This window comes from Pleuronectes platessa, chromosome 17 (genome assembly GCF_947347685.1).
Source record: "Pleuronectes platessa chromosome 17, fPlePla1.1, whole genome shotgun sequence".
Classification (NCBI taxonomy): domain Eukaryota; kingdom Metazoa; phylum Chordata; class Actinopteri; order Pleuronectiformes; family Pleuronectidae; genus Pleuronectes; species Pleuronectes platessa.
This window is the reverse complement of record NC_070642.1, coordinates 17607181-17624995: the sequence shown is the minus strand read 5'-3', so window position 1 is coordinate 17624995 and position 17815 is coordinate 17607181. Positions and strand designations below refer to the sequence as shown.

General features: G+C 42.1%; 1 protein-coding gene across 5 annotated transcripts; it reads right to left on the bottom strand.

Annotated features, from left to right (window-relative positions):
* Positions 1–11977: 11977 nt before the first annotated feature.
* taf1a (TATA box binding protein (TBP)-associated factor, RNA polymerase I, A) lies at positions 11978–16574 on the bottom strand. Of its 5 annotated transcripts, none has more exons than XM_053445096.1 (11): positions 16383–16574; positions 15619–15863; positions 15047–15210; positions 14770–14883; positions 14480–14678; positions 14122–14243; positions 13523–13681; positions 13250–13316; positions 12980–13103; positions 12726–12880; positions 11978–12455 (listed from the first exon to the last, which is right to left on the bottom strand). In XM_053445096.1, exons 2-11 carry the CDS (start codon positions 15749–15751, stop codon positions 12415–12417), a joined length of 1278 nt encoding a protein of 425 aa, XP_053301071.1. In that variant the 5' UTR covers positions 15752–15863; positions 16383–16574; the 3' UTR covers positions 11978–12414. The 5 variants fall into 5 exon arrangements, with proteins under 5 accessions (XP_053301071.1, XP_053301069.1, XP_053301067.1 ...); XM_053445094.1 differs by having other exon boundaries at positions 15619–15821; XM_053445092.1 differs by having other exon boundaries at positions 15619–15792.
* Positions 16575–17815: the final 1241 nt, after the last annotated feature.

The window sequence follows — 17815 nt, the reverse complement described above, 5'->3', positions numbered from 1 at the left end:
ACACACATGTTGTGAGATGTCAAACGTTGATGTAAAACACAGTCAAGTGGTTAACCCCCCCCCCCCCCATCTTTTCTTTCTCTTTCTGCTCAGCATGGAAACTGTGACTGATCGTGGTGCGATACTCGCTGTCCCAGATCAAAAACCCCAAAACCCACTTCCTGTCTGCAGCAAGGTGCAGCCTCAATGTCACAGTCAGAGCAGCACAGGAAGAGCTCGACCTTATGTAACGGTGGAAACCAGTCGTTCATACATACATTCATTTATCCAAGACTCGGGAGACTGTGTTTGAATTACAAATGAGCCTATTTGCTAATTGCTGTTTTTAGTCTTTAATATGCAAAAGACTGCCCCCCCCCCCCCCCCCCCTTCCCCGTGTGCTCCCAGAGGTGCTTCATCCCATCTGGCCTCCAACTCAACATCTCTCTGTCAACACTGAGGATTTCACAAACAGGAAAAATGTTTGCTGCCGACAGTTTCTGAGAGGGAACGGCACAGATGGGCCCGCTGCAGACTCAACAGCTTGAGAAGCAACATGTCCAGCATGTCCAACTGCCAAAGACTCAACAGCCTGTCAACCTATGGCCATTTTGCTTGCTGCATATTTATCAGCCTCCCCGTCCGCTGCTCGGCTTCAAACGTCTGATTTTTCTCTTTCACCGTCGTTTTAAATCCATTTCGTTCGCTTCGCCCGACAATTTAATTGAATGAGCGAGATCTTAATCGAGCTCTGACACAGCTTCAGTGGAACACGCAGTTCGTGATTAACGCTCGACCTCCGTGACCGTCACTGTACAAACTGCCTCAGCTGCTGAAGCCCAGAAAACAGGCGACAAGAGAAGACTGTCAGTCCAGTCTGCCGGTGCATTATGGTGCCTCCCTCGGAAAGGCTCTCACTGCCTTTTGTTCTTTTATATTTTATTTACTGGCTAGAAAAACAATTGCTTGTCTCCGCTTTTGTACAAACTGACAGAATGTGACCAACTTGTTTGACACATCACATGGGGAGAAAACCCTAAAATAGACATGCAGCCTTATATCTGAAGATCTGATAAGACCTGTATGCAGCATGTTTATTGTAAACACATCGTGGAATTCATCTCTAGAGAGAGAACGATGGGTATTTTTCATCTAAACATTTACCCACGAACAAAATATCATGTTTTATGTGTCAAAAAATTAAGCAACTAGCAAATCTATGAGAAAAGTCTCTCACATTTCATATTGTGCTGCGTTTGGAAACAGGACAATAGAGCGTTAAGGAAAAATTATTACAGAACAGTTAAAAGGTCATTTATATGACATTACCAGATTAAAGTTCTTTGTTTCAAAATCTGATCATGAAATCAAGAAGTTCTGCTCTCAAACTGAAAGACCGGGCTCTGGACTAAAGATAGAAAAACAGACATAGACAAACAACTGTCTCCAACAAATCAGAGAAAGAAAGATTAACTTTACATTATAGAATAAAGACCTAAAGACCTAATTAACATATTAAAATAAAGACACATAGATCAATGTACCCGTGTAGGAAGGCTACATTATATCTGGACAAACATTTATATATACAACTGCTCTAAAATCATCCCACAGCCCTGAGGGGAGTTCCAGCTGAACTATTATAGAAGCACTGAAATTAGAAGATGATGATCGCAGGCGGTGAAAATTTAAAAGAAGCAAAAAAAGTCTCTGTGTGTGTGTGTGTTTGTGTGTGTGTGTGTGAGATATACACACACACGCGTCTCTTTAAGTGTTGCCTGTGAGACGAGAGCAGCCGGTGTGAGGGATCGCCAGGAGAAGTATGGTTTATACCGAACAATAACAGCTCCATCACCGAACTCATAACAACCCTGTGTCCTCCGAGTTGGGCTCGTCTGCTCAGTATTATTCATTCATGCTGGCGTGTCCCTCCGCCTGAGGGGGGAGGGGGGGGGGGGGGGGGGGGGGGGGTGTGACTCATCCGCACGGTCACTTAGCAACAACCAAATATTGCTCAGTTAACGATGTAAAAGTTTAAACATTCGCCCTCACGTATACGCTCACGCTTATAGTGCATAGCGTCAGAGATGGAGGGGGGGGGATGAACTCGTATGTGTGCATTTTGCAATTTTGATTTTTAGCTTGTGCCTTGATGAAATATGAGATACTGATCTCGAGAATAGCAGATATTGTCATTCGGCCTGCAGTGGAGGAGGAGGAGGCCCAATTTAATTCTGACCTGACTGCAGAATGGGGGGGAGGGGGGGGGTATCACACACATGGATGCTTTCACACGACTCGGGGTATTAGATGATGTCCCCCTGATATTTATACCATCACCCACAGCGAGAGCCTGTTTATTAAAACGTTATCTTAGAGGTTGTCAAGCGAGCTTCTCAGCTGTGACCACCATCTCCCCCCCCCACCCCCATCCCTCCACCCCCACCCTGAGTACAGCAACTTATCAAAAGTCCTCGCTGCCCTCAACCTATGAAACAAACACAGGGATAACACAATATAAATAACACCCGCTGCTAATCACGTCTAAATAGCAACTGTTTCTAGGACAGGGGGGGGGTCACCTGCTGCATGGAGAGCCAGGGCCTTTCAGCTCTGCCCGGCCAGACGCACCCAGGTTGACCCTCTGGTGGCAGCTGTCCCTGCGCTTTGGGAATCGGGCTGGGTATCATATCTGCAGGAGAGATAAAACAGAGACCACGTAATACAAGTCAGAAATAGTTCACAAATATCTTGTCTTTTTTTGTTGTAAATATGGAACAAAGAGATTTTCAAATGACACGGGAGTGACTGTGTTCAGGGTCTTTGCTTTGTGTCCTCAGGGCCACAGGAGCTTCTGTATAAGAGCTCAGGCTTACTCCTTCCTATGTTTCACTTCAGAGGGAGACAGACTGAAAGTGAATATGGAACACACAATATGTTAAAGGGCTTTTACTTAAGGGGCTTTACACTAAATACTTTGTAAAGGCAAACAGGCCCAACACGTCGGTTCTATTGGTTTAAAGCCGTTTCCAAAAGCTGGAGCCGAACATGTTATTGTGCTCTTTTGCTATAGATGAAAAATTTGCACACAGTGGAAAGAGAACAGTGATGTTATCTTCCATCATGATAACATCAGACTGAGATCATGACGTGTTTGTGCGTTTGTGTCTGTGTGTGTCTGTGTGTGTCTGTGTGTGTGTACAGATTAACTCATAATACATACACAGACTTTCACCCAACCTGGTGGAGATATCACATGGAAGCGTACCTCCAGATCAAAGGTCAGAGGTCAAGATCCACAAAGACATGGTCAGAAAAACACATTTCCCAAGATATCTCCTCATATAGTCGAGCTGAAAAGACAATCTCAAGCTTATATTGATCCGAAATGCAGATCATGATCACATGATAGGAACGATATCATCATGACGTCACAAAAAGACATTATGTGTCGTAGTATTACATTATTTTTAGCAACCGAAAACATTAGATACACGATCTGAAGCTTATTTCGAGAAACCAATCATTGGTTATCATGTGGCAGACATGACGTCTTGATGTCGTCAACATGAAATGAAATGAACCCAATATGAAAATTCGCATCAGCATTACCTGATCTGAGGCATCATCCCTCTGAGGCTTTTCATTATATATATATTAAATTGTAGCATCTGACATTTACACATTAGTGGCTTGAAGAGTAGCTGTCCCTCGTATTCAGATTGTTTGGACCAGAAATGAAGATTTATTTAGTGTTTATAAACTTTATATATACTGTACATTTAATGAGTAATAGTATTTTTCACCATTTCCTTGGAAAAACATTATATTTGATCAGTTTTTTACTGTATTTTTGTAAATAATTATCTGTTCATACATCAGCATCAACCTTAAGGTGGTTGATAAATATGCTAATAAGCACTTACAACTGCTCACAGCTACATTCTGGTGTTATTCATGTATGAGAGGTGAATCATCTGCTGAATGAAGGGACAGAAAATGGAGTGGAACCATATTATTCTCTCTCTATCTCCAGCTAATATCACTACTTTAAAAAATCACATGACTGTACAACCTTTGTTCTCGTGTTTTCTCTCCCTTTACCCGAGTCTCCTTGGGACACTAATGATGTCCCTTCATGCTCTCCTGCTCCTCGGTCGCAGGCCGCACGTGGAAGCCCTCAGTGCACAGAAGCTGATGAGCATCCAAACGACTGGAGACAAAGACAAAAGAGGGATGGAGCCCAGAGCAGAGGAACGACGGCGGAGGGGCAGCGGTGGAGAGTGATATGTGTCAACTGGTGATGTCATGCGTCCAGGCGTCCAGGGTGACAGCGGCGGTGGTAACGGCCTGAGTCAGAGGGTGACATCAACGCCACAAGCTGTCAGACAGGTTGTGAAAGGGCTTAGTCCCACGCTCCCATTGTCCCCTGGTTAATGCTGTTATTCAGCCTGCCACCGGCCTTACCATTTGTTAATCTGACCTAACACACAGTTCCACACAAAGACACACAAACAGCAAATTTAAAGGCCAGCATGGAAAAAAAAGGGCCAGCGGTGAAATGTCAGCCTGTTAAACACCATCACAGCTTTTTGCTTTTGCTTTTTTTGGTGAAAGCAAAAGGGAAAGCACACAGTTCTACGTGAGGTCAGGCAAAGAAAATCCACCGGCAGGCGCTTGAATTGTGGATTCTTGTATCAAGGAGATTCACGGTGAATTTGAAGCATTACAAAATATCACCAAACATATTCTTTGAGTGTCGACTCCTCCATCTCCTCAAGGTTGTTGGCTAGAATCAAGATTTGACCGAGCCGTAGTATGAAGGACTTTAAAGAAGTACAGTAAACATTTAAAGGTTAAGTGGTAGATAATGGATTGATGATTTAATAATTAGATCCACTGTTAAATCCCCAAAAGAACCAATATTTCCATTTCAAAGTACTTGTCAAATATAGTCAGGGTGTTCATTTTAATGTAATAGTTCAACTCTTTGAGTCAACAGAGATGTGAAGTGGAATAAGTTACTGTATTTTCAGTAATATCCTGATTATTTATTTTTATGATCTGAAATGTGTTAATGCTGTAGGTCTGTGTTATGATCACACCATCTCTCTTTCTGAGAAATTGTGTTCTTTTCCCCCCCTCAGGTTTATTTGCCTCATTCGCTTCTTAATTTAACATGCTAACATTAGCGAATTAGCACTAAACTCAAAGTACAGCTGCGGCTGATGGACAGATGAGGTCTTCAATCTTAAAAACAAATTGGACAAATTAAATTCTGACCTCAACGTGGCACCAGATGAAATATCTGCGGATGACAAATATGATTCTAATCCGTGAAATCTTCATCAAATACATTTTCTAAAGAGCTTGAATGTATAATCTGTATAATTTTACCTTTACAAAAAATACCTTGTCTCAGCTTTAATCCAGTATACTTCTACAGTTTACTTATAAAGGGTTAAACAAAGAAAAGTTATTTCCCTTGATGCATTTAATAACCCGTCACCCTTCAGGGATTAAACATCCAAATTACACATTCTAACCGATGTCAAAGTTACATAGTATGGAAAAGTTCAGCTGAATTATCTCCCCCAACATTCATGCAGATGAACATGGGGGGGGGGGGAGAGGAAGTGCTGATTGAGAGCGGGATGAGTAAAGGCGGAAACCCAGACAGACAGACAGACGGGGAGACAGACAGGCCACGCTCGCTCCAGCTCCCACACTCGTTTAAAATGCACCAGCAGGCTTCAATGTATTTTCCAACCACACAATCACCCACTGTGTAACCGCGCTGACAAACCAGGCTCCATCGGGTCAGGTCCTTCTCGCTGTTTGCTCGTTGCTCATTGCACTTACGCAGAATTACAGATTAGCCTGAGTCAGTGGGCTCATATATATAGATAGATAGATAGATAGATACGCCTGCATGAGTCAGGAGTCGGTCAACATGTTGGTTTCAGTGGAACAGTTTCAAAGAATTGTTCAAGTCATACTCGGTATTTACACCTGTAGCGTTTCAGTGGGGTGGGAAACACATTAGATGAGTGCGTGGGTGAGTCGGTGGATGATATCACTTTGATGAGATCACCTCTCGACTGGTATAAATACACATTAAGAAAAAGAGTGGAGACATAATGAGAAGCGAGAATCTAAGATTACATGTTTACTGAACGAGCTGCATTATCCTCCTCCTGTATAGTCATAACACTCCCCGGTGGGACAGTGGGGCGTAAATTAAAAGATTACATCATGTGAATCCAGCACAAAAGATGCCCACATGCTGAATCAAAAGCTAATTCCACTTTCCAGATGCTCCATTCACACAGGCAGACTCTTAACAGTGACACTTTCCAAAATAAAAACCTTTTAGGTCTGTGGGAGAAGAGCGAGGGCTTCAAAACAAAAGTTCAAAATTCAAAATATCAAGGAGATGCAATAGGTTGGAGGTAGCTGGAGTGCCCCCTGCAGGCGAGGGCTCTAATTACTCAGCGATAGGAGTGTTTCTTAACTATGGTTCACATTTACAAATTAAAAAAGTGTATACATTTATTTGGCACTATTTAAAAGCTTAGCAATAACAATGGCACCAATTTGCAAAACCAGCACCTTGAAGCTCAATCAGCATCATGGTATTTATTTATAATTTAATTTATTATATTTGTGGTATTATCTATGGTGTCATGTCGAACTCTCTTAAAGAAATTTTGTTAACAAGGCAGGAAATGAAAGATGCAGCATAAGAAATTTCGATTACTTTTTCTTAGAAATAGAGAGAAATTGAAATTCAGGATAACTCTTATTTCTTTGAGAGCACAACACCTTCAGCAGTGGCACCAAGAAGGTTCATGGTTCGAATCCCAGTTGGACCACAGCCTTTCTAGGTGGAGTTTGCATATTCTCCCCTGCTTCCTCTCTCAGTCTAAAGTCATGCAGATCGGGGTTAGGTCATAAGGGGAATTGACTGTTAGTGTTTGTCTCTTTATGTTGGGACTGTGATATGCTAGCGATGTGTCCAGTGTGTATTCCACCTCCCCTGATGTCAGCTGGCATAGGCCCCTAGCCCACGACCCCTTAAAGGAGAAGCGGTATAGATGATGAATGAATGTATAGAAGCACATAACTAAACCGACTTCTCAACCGGGTTTAAGGTTGTTTGTATAACTTGGACAGTCATAGATTTTTAAAATATTCATATCTAAACTCAAACCACCCAAGCTACAGTCAAACCAAAAAATACAACCCAGCCTTCCAAAGGTATCATTTGTCGACTGTGTCATGGCTGTCTTGCTTGTCTTAATAATTGATGCCTGCCTGGAATTCTGTTGTGCCGCTTGTTTCCGTTTTCCTTTTTTTTTTCTTCATATTTCGGATCAAGCAGGGTTTGTTTTTTCACTCGTGCTCCAGTTGGCCGGCCTCCACGGAGCTTGAAGGAAAGTCACAGCGTTTGGATTGCCACTTATCACACTCAGGCACGCAAGAAATTAAACCTCCGTAGCCTCAGGTGAATGCTCTGCTGGTCAAGGTGCTTTGCATTTCTGAGTCATTACATTGCTGTTCTGCACTGATTGTCTTTCTGCTCGGAGAGGAGGGGAGGGGAGGAGAGAGCTGGCTGTCTGTGCAGCTGCATGCATGAGCAACATTTCAGGAATAAGTCCTGCTATGATGATCCTGTTTCAGAGATTTGTCCGGTCTCTGGTGAAGATGTAAGATCAAATGTAAACACACGTAGAGGGATAAGCTTTTTATTCCCAGGTCAGGTTCTTATCCCGGGCCTGGATAAGTAGAGCAATCTGTAGAAGTGAAGAGGATCAGTTCGTATTCACAAGCCTGATCTTTTCTCTTTTCTTGTAGTCGCTGCACAGTGGAGAAAACTCCTGGTCTTGCCCCCCCCCCAGAAATCAGCTCCCAGTCTTTATTCTGCTAATACATTATTGAAAGGTGATTGTTGCAGCTGCACTGCGAGAACAAAGGTAAGGCAGTTGGCACTTTCAACTTCACAGAGGATATTTTGGGAAACGTGTGCGTGTGAGGGTGGTGTGTGCATGTGTGTGTGTGTGTGTGTGTGTGTGTGTGTGTGTGTGTGTGTGTGTACTGAGCATACATCTTTGTGGGGGCAATTTTGAATTAAAACCTCACAGCGTCGGCCCTCCCTTTTGCAAAGAGCCTTTTTGAGGATTGTGACTTGCTTTCAGGATTATGAGGTTAGATTTAGGTTTAGATTATTTTAAGGTTTTCGAGTTCGGCATTTAGTTGTGATGGTTAAATTAGTGTAAGGGGCTGTGGGGAATGGATTATGCTAATGAGGGCCCTCACTAAGGTAGCAGTACAAGAATCTTTCTCTCTGTATCTCTATCACACACATATATACATATATATATATATATATCCTTATTTGTGAGGACCATTTTGAGCAGAGACCATTTAGAATGAGGATACAAGACTTTAGGGTTAGGTTCAGAATTAGGGTTGGGTTATGATAAGGGTCGGGGGTTGGGGTCAGTAATCTCAGGGCCCATCAACTATCGTTAGATGATTAATAAGCCTCTGGAGGCGATGGCTAATACTTTGGGGCTTCCGGTGCAGACAGTGGATATCCAGGCCGAGACTCCATCTTCTGTCCTCTGGTCACTGTTTGAGGTCGGATCAGTGTCTTTTATCACACAGGTCGAACGTTTCTCCACAAGAGACACAAACAGGGATGCAGCATTTAAGGTCCAGGCGTGTGTGCGTGTGTGCGTGTGCGTGTGCATGTGTGTGTGTGTGTGCATGTGTGTGTGCGTGTGCGTGTGTTCCTCTCTGAAGTTCCACAAGACTTGACTCCCCTCGAGCACATTTAGTCGCGGCATCTGCCAGTGTCACGAGTGTGTCGAAAGCCTTTTGTTATCACGCTGTTCAACAAAGAGGACGTCACAGGTCCGGACCACAACCATCAGGAGCTGGTCCCTCTGCTCCAAAGAAACTTATGAGACTTAAAGTTGACTTCTGCAGGATCTTTATTTACAGTTCTTATTTTCTTCTTTAGATGGTTCTGCAGTCGTATTTTTTGAAGACGACTTCAGCCTCATGTTTTTTCCAGCTTTATCTCCCTCCTGCTTGTAGCACACAGCCCTGGCAAACACATCAGTATGTTAAGTCCAAATTGCATGGCTGAATTATCAGGCTCTCTCTTCCCCCCCCCCCCCCCCCCTCCACTGCCAAACCCCCACCACACTTCAAATGTCTCGCAGAGTTACTGAGATGTTGCACTGTCGCTGCACAAGTCTGGATTTTAGGTTACAAATCCTCAGAGCCCTGCAGGCCGACCAAGCGAGACCCTGAGTCACAAACTGCAGTGTGTGTGCGAGTGTGTGTACGTGTTCAGAGAGGAGTGAGTGACACAGTGCGAGAAGGGGAAATCTCAATTAATGTCACACAGCAAAGGAACATCCACTGTTCCTCTACGCCAGGCTTAAATTAAAACATCTCTTCTTACATGATTTGTGTTTTTTTTGTTATCCTCCTCGGTATTAAATAGATTCAGTCTAACCTGCGCTGATGATTAATTACGCAAACAATTACTACGGCTGTCAGTTCTCCGTGGGGTCAGGCCGAAGACGTCTGTATATTTCTCCGTGGGCTAGAGATGGTTTTAAAGGGCCTGTTAGAGTCGTCAGATGAACCTACAGAGACTTGGTTTTCTGTTTTTTTTCTGTACGTGATAGATTTTGCAGTAAAGTACGTCCCAACAACCTCGGGGTGCGATCCCAGATGAACATACATCATTGCTCGTCATCCCGGCTGCTGGGCGAACAGGCCGGGGGAGCCAGTGGAGCTGCTCGGTGGCCACGAGCTCCAGCAGCTAAGTAAAACTCCACCTGCTGGAACTCGCCCACGTCGCTGCAGTGAACACGAGCAGCAGGTTCTCAGACAACAGGACGAGTAAATTAAAGGTTATGTCAAATTTATAATCATCATTTTGGGGAAAGTGTTGGTTTTCTGATTTTAAACTGCACGCTCATAAGTAATGTCAGCATTTTGGGGGAGACCCTGTTTCGCTTTAATGCCGAGAGTTAGATGAGAGGATTGATACCACGCTGGAGTCCATGCAGATTCCCTCTAGATCGCATTAAACCCCCCCCACAGAACCACAACCTGTCATTTTTGGTGTCAAATTATTTGGTACAGTCCTGCCGATACACTCGCCTGACCAATCATGAGTCAGTCTCAGCTGTCAATCATGACGCTTCGTTCTGTTTTGACCACGTGGACATCAGTGTGACAAGAACTAGGCTACTAAAAGTGACTGACATATCGATGGATAATTTGGATCATGTGCCATCCACTAACAACGGGGAGGCAGGGTTTATAACCTACACTGCAGCCAGCCACCAGGGGGCGATCAAGACACGCTGGCATCACTTTTGGGCAGTCGCTGTGTCGTCCATCTTTATATACAGTCTATGGTTGATAATAGACAACAATTCTTAGTAAAACAGACCAAAATAATCAATCCTGCAGATATGTGGTTGTATTGAGCCCTTGTAGAAATTATTTTATATGATTTTTTATATATAATTCTGTATATATAAATTTATTTGAATGTGTATAAGTTCCCTACCTTTGCTACAAAATCTCAGCAGAACATGTTACGATGTTTTTCATTTAGTTCTGACGTTAATGCTGCGACTATAGTATTTTTTTTCAAAATAACGTAACATTTAACATAACATTTTTTATTTAAAATTACTTCTAATGTAATTTTTACGTTTATAATTTTGAGCTCTCCTGTCTCAGTTTCTTGACCAACCACACATGGTCACCACAGAGAAATCAGACCATCGTAACCTGAACAGCCAGAACACCCTGCCCCTGACTCCTGCTGCTGGTTGTTATCAAAGACATTTTTTATGTTGTGTGTGTGACCTCTAATGATCCTTAATAGTTGAACACAGCTTCCTCTCAGGTCGGACTGTTCTCCAGGTTTGTTTGCTCCTGTCTGGGAGAAATCTGAACCTAAACAAGACAGGTCCTTGTTCTCATAGTTGGGGACAAGGATCTGTGGTAGTCTGGTTGGGAACGGCTAGAGTGGGTTAGAGTGCAGGAGGGTCTCCATTTTGAATCAATGGACACAAAATTACTGTCTAAGTGTCCTTGAGGAAGACACCAAGCCCCCAACAGAGCCGCTCCACTCATCAGGAGGACATTGCATCGACCCAGGAGCATCTGCGTGATTTAAAAAAAAATTTTAAACTATAAAAAAATAAGATAACTATTTAAAAAAAGGTCAGTACAGGACACGATCTAAAGCAGTGACCGGCTCCTGACTCGATCCTCTCCACTGCTCCTTGGGTTTTTAATCCTCAAACGATGTGTGTTATGTGTTCTCAGATCCCTTTTGCAGCTGTGGTCAGGCAAGTGCTCTGGGCTTTTGGTTTATGTAATGACTGCAAAGCAACACACACACACACAGAGAGAGAGCAGGCTGAGTGAGCTGCTGCATGGCCAACATCGTAGCGAAGCCGAAACAGAATCATTACAAACACTTTCACTTATTAAATTGGCATGCTGCTGGATGCGAGATTTATTTCATGGTTCAGTACAAAAGGAGGAGAGAGCAGAGCACAGCATCTGAAGGCCGAGGATCCTGTCGAGCCACTGGAAACATTCTCAGTACAAAAATATCTCCTTTTTTTTGTTGTTGCTTTAAAAACGTACGAGTCTCTTTACTGAAATTAGGGCCTGACAGTGATGGATAGAGTGTTTCTGTGCAAAAATATTCCAGCTTCTCTTTTCCGCTCACGTTAATCGAGAAACGATTGTTACAGAAAAACATTTTAAAGCTATTCAGGGTAACCGCTTGTCATTGGTCCGCCCCAAGGACTCTCCCTGCTGCCAGTGATATCGCTGAAGGGTCTTTGTACTGTTCTGACGTGACAGTGGAGTTGACAGAGAGAGGATCCCTCAGGCTCGGTGTGGCGCTCGCTCACTAATGACCTTAAACCCCCCCCCCCCCCCCCCCCTACACGCTGGTCAAAGGTCGGTGGAGGCCCAAGCGAGACTCAGCTCTCATTAAGATGTTTACAGAAACCATGAGAGCGAGCGTGGAACACTGATTCAGCGCAGCACTCAGTTTCTGTCAAGATCAGGTGGTCATACCCTCCAGACACTCAGTGCAAACATATACAGAGCAACAGCGCCACATGCTGGACTGTGTAGCATGCGCTTTCATGATAGAGCTCGTGGTGCAACATGGCAAATGAGGGAACAATGTTTTTTGTTGTTTTTACAAAAATAAATCTTGTTCAAAAATTATTTTCACATTTTTGAAAACTCCTCTTCGTCATGGAAACGTTTGTCCGTGTTTTCTGATGATTCCTGAAAGGATCTCAGCCTCGTCCCTGAATCGACACAATTCAATATTTTCTCTGTGCTCCTCTTTCAGGTCCACTCTCAGCTGCTCGACCCTGCAGCACAGTACTTCAGAGTTATATCTGTAAGGAGAAAAGACATCGATGAACTGACAAGGGACTTTTCATAAATGGAATATTGATGTGATTAACTTTTACCTTTTCAGCACTGACATATATATTTAAGCAGTAATTTAAATTTCTATAAATATCAATAAAAAATGTATAATCTCACAATCTAAAAATGTTTACTATCAAAGTACACTTCAATAAACCACTGAATTTATTGACGAATGATTTCATATCTGAAGACATTACCCTGAAGTGATTGTGTAAGGCTTTAGACGGACTCACCCGGGCAGAGGACTTCTCTGAGTGATGCCTTCACCTCCATCAGCTCTGGGTTCTCCTCCGAGTCTTTTCTGGCGTGGAAGCTCGTGAAGTGAAGAACCGGCCACCAGTCTTTTCTTCCCGCCATTTTTTCAAGGACCACCTTCCTCCAGTCTTCTCTGTTTCAACACACATATACACAGAAGAACATGCTTCAACAACATCTGTCAAACATTAAATCCAAAACAGAACAATCTTTTTTGAGTTTGTTTACATACCGTAACTGTAATTTCTGAATGACGGCTTTTAAATGCTTCCACACGTCCAGGTTGCTCCTCCAGCAGGCGAAATCCAGCATTTCCAGAACGACTCCTAAAGCTTTGGGCAAATGACTGGCTTTCTCTGGGGGGGTGGAGAAACATCAATCATGGAACAGGGGAAACATTAATGGGAACTATGTCTATAACAACATCCAACATCTGTCCAAAATTCAGTTCAGCTTCAGTTGTTTGTATTATTATAAATCCATTATTTAAATATGCTTCTACCTGACTGAAGCAGGAGAGAGCCATACTCCAACATCAACTCATGGCTGGGGACTGATACACAGAGGATCTGGAGCATAGGAAAGTAAAGATATGACAGACGGGGCACAAATTTTTAATTTCTAACAAAAATTATTTTAGGAGCACATTTCTTCAAAAGCAACACAAATTAAATCTCAAATATGTTAAGATCATGTAAAATACCATCAAAAGTGTATTTTAAGACAAAGAGCAACATTTAAATACTGTACAAGCCATATTGCTTTTATTTTGCACCTTCAACGCTTTCATCAGTTTGGTCCCCGGAGCATTGTGTCGCTTTAGGTACTGGTACAGAAAGACGTGTGCATTGGGATTAGGAGGAAAGTTGTTGTCATATGCGTAGTCGTTCAGGACATTCAGAGCCTCATCGTGATCCTCATAGAACTCCAGCATCTGCAGGAGTAAAACAAAAGTTGCACACATTGTAAAACAGTAAAGAGGGAACTGTAATTCCTACAGACAAGGATCGTAGATATAAAAATATTTAGTAAGTTTCTTCCTAGGCTAAACCTACAGATAATTTAGTCTATTATTCGATTGGTCGTTTGGTCTTTGAAAAGAACAGCACACTGTAAAAAGTGCACGTCACAAGTTCCTAAAGCCGCAGGTGACAACTTTGTTTTGTCCAACCAACAATGTTTAGTCATATTCACATTCTACATATAAAAATATATAAATTACAAGGGTTTGGTAATATTATCTTCTGAATCACTTCCCAAAAGTATACTCCAATATATATCGGTATCGGAGAGTCATCAACTCATTAATACAAATCTGCATTTGTTGGACTCTAAATTCTACTTTTTATGAGGCAGTAGGGAATGTGTGCTTACCTCAACATAACTCAGTATGAACTGATCCCAGACTCCAGGATTTTTCAAAATATCCTTCAGATTCACAGAAGCCTGTCTGAAATAGTTCTCCATCTCCTGGTTGCCCACAGGGTCATTAAAGTCTGGAAAGATAGAGGCTTTCGTTTATTAAATCATATCAGAGGACGGTCACACGCAAATACATTTTCCACAACATAATCAGCTCTTCGGGTCCTCTGTTACCTGTGCAGTTACTATGTCTGCCCTGTGGGTGGCAGTGTGGCCTCAAACAAGAGCTTGCAAGTGTGTCAGTGTAACCAATACACATGAATAAAAGATGCTTTTGGGTGTTGGGCTGTTGAATTGAGTATTGCCTTACTGCCGCCAGAGAGTGTGAACTTCTTGTCACACCAGATGATGTAATCTAGCAGGCTCCTGTAGGCCTGGATCAGCTTCACCTTCTGGTACTGGTCCGTTGACTCTCTCCCATACCTCCAGCTTTCAGCAGCCAACAGGTGACGCTTTGCATCTTCAATGTGGCCGTTGAGCAGCATGTGGAAGGAATGTTCCAGACTGATCTACAGATACAAAGAAACGGGTCTCGTGTGTGATTCAAAAAAAGGGAAATCAATATGAGAACTGTGTAATCACATCTAGTAGCTCACGTACCATCAGGTAATGTTTTACTCCTGAGTGTTTTATTCGTTCATAGATGTTGTTGTAATCCTCCATCTTTGAGTTGTGGTGATGGTGAAGGATCTCAGTGCTGAGTCTCCAAATAACCTACAGAGAGAGTGTTAATATCAATAATACTAGAGATGTGAATATCAAACTTGAATGCACCATTATCCTGAATTGTTTCCTTCACAACAGTAAGGGATTCATCTTTTTGGAACATTCTAAAATTATCACTGACTCAAAAAGCTACCAAAAAAAAAAAACCTACCTCTTTATATTGCTTTGTGGAGCTGCGAGTAGTGTTTTCTAATGTTTGGGGATAACACGCCATAAATTCTGCTGCCTCCTGCCATCTATGATGCAGCATTGCCTCTCTGATGCGCTCAAGACAGCGCCTGGTGCTCTGGTGGAACCCAGTTTCCTTCAATGTTTCTAAAGGTGAAATAAGAAAAGGTTGTATTTGATGACATAAATGTTTTATTTGCCCTAACTATTATTATCTATAGTAGGTTTTACCAAGACTTAATTTTTGAGATTTAATACCAATATCAATAATTGCAATTGGCAAAAATCTGACATGGATTAATCATGTAGATAGATATAGATCCTATGATTTTCATTTGATAAAGTTGCAGTGGGTAGTAATGAGGAATAATTTTTAGTAGACAATCAAAGGAGCTGGAGAGATTTCATCTGAATTAACAGACTAACACATCTTTAAATGTTTCTATAATGGAATTATTTTTTATTTACCAGCCAACATAAACACACCAATATATCTGCAAAATGTTTATGGGTCTATGTGTTTATCAGTGTGGGGGCACGCACAGCACAACTCACCTACACACATGGGAATACCCGGTGAGAACATGGATTTTCTATTTCTTCTGGAAGAGGTATTGTCTGAAAGGTTGTGGTCATCATCCAAGTCTCCTTCAGGACGTCTCAGCTCTCCCTCCACGTCGTCCATCATCAGCAGTCAGACAGCTGCCTTCTATCGCTCGGTCAAATGGGCTGTGTATGATTTCCACCAAGAAAACTAACTAATCACATGAAGACAGCTGCAGTGGTGAGGTGGGACAGACCTGGATACCAGCAGGTTTATCCCATTGGTGCTTGAAGTATCTGTTTTCTTCGGTCTTCATCAATTATTTTGTAGATGTCTTGTGCATAGATCTGTTATTTGTTGTATTTGGTGTTATCTCTGACTTACAGTAAAGTGTACTTGATGATAAAGTCAAGAAATAGGTTGAATTTAAAAACATTAGCTGCAGGGTAAGTCTCTAATATCTTACAGAGGTTTACTTATCACACAACAAATAAACATTTGGTGATTTAGTGTAGATGCTGAACGACTATACGATTCTTTATACAACTATAAACGTTCTATTACTTTCAGTAAGAAATCCTGCTAACCATCACAACACTGATTTACTTTGTATCATTTTTAGCATTAGCAATATTTCATGGTTACGTAGCTTACGCAGCATATTTTTAAATAAACACCCACAACTGTCATAGATGCGAGCTGTCATAGATAATTATACATAGATATTGATGTATAGACTCAAGCTAATATGTATAAACATTATCTTGGTTCTGACCTCCTTCTGTGCTGCTGTGTTTTTGTTGACAAAGTGTGGCGACGCTAAGTTTAACTCGTAAACAAACTTGCAGAAGTTATTCTGATACTTTTCCCGGTAAATAGCGATTTAAGTTACTATTGTATATCAAGAACCACGAGTGTGTACAGCGCTCACTTGTTACTTCCGGAAATAGGCTGCCGTACTTCCGGTTTCGTCTGTAGGGAAGTGACGTGTAGACAGAAACGCTGCACGGTCATTGGTTGGTGTAGTCGGACCGGGCGGGGCGAAGAAGAACCGCAGCATCGAGGTGATATTTAAAAAATATACATCAAATTATTTAATTGACAGCCCTGGTTTCTCTGTGAGAGGAGTGGAGGTAGAGAAAGAGAGCAGGGGGTGACGAAGAGGGAGGGAGAGAGAGAATGACAAGAGGGTGAGAAATACTGTGAATGGGAGAGGAGGGCAGATAGATGGAGAGAGAGAAGGGAAAGAAATAAAAACAAGAAACATGGAGAGGAGGAAAATCTAAATAACTCCAACATTAAGAATAATGGGATATTTGCCTACTCTAGGCTAATGTGAACTAAATACGATTTTCACTATTGATTAATCAGTATTTTCTGCATTAATCTTTGACATCTTGTTTAAAATGATGGACACTACTTAAGGCTGGTTGTACATCAAATCACAAGCTGCACAAACCAAGCAAGAGCAGCAGAGGAACCCAGCAGCCAGCAGGGGGCAGTATCAGGACATAACATGGAAACAACCAGCAGCAGACTACCAGGAACACAAGCAGCAAAGATCCAGGGATTTGTTGTTGTTGGAGTCCAGTATCTAAAATCCAAAAATAAAAGTAACTTTTAAGTAAAGCTGTCATATATATGTAGTAAAGTAGAAAAGACAATGGTTTTCTCTGAAATGTGGATCAAAAGCAACATAGACACACACACACACACACACACACCGGCTAGGCCAGACCGCCTGCTCATTCCCATGAGAAACTAAGCACAGGAAGAAGATGGACACATTATTTTGTGTGTGTGTGTGTGTGTGTGTGTGTGTGTGTGTGTGTGTGTGTGTGTGTGTGTGTGTGTTTGTGTGTGTGTGTGTGAGTGTGAGTGTGTGTGTGAGTGTGTGTGTGTGAGTGTGTGTGTGTGAGTGAGAGTTTCATTCTATGCTTTTTTTTATTCACATTTCAGAGATTTACTACATATATTTGACAGCCTTACTTAAAAGTTACTTTTATATTTTGGGATTTGTATATTCTTGTATCTTTCAATCACCTTATACTTCAATTATTTGTATAGTGAACATTAGCACATACTTCTTTACAGTGACAGCTTTAGGCTTTGGGCTCTAATCTATAAATTATTATAATAACTCAATAATAAGGATGCTTTTCTATCCCTCCAGTAGTTCCCATGCATCACATGGTGGAGGATTGGCTC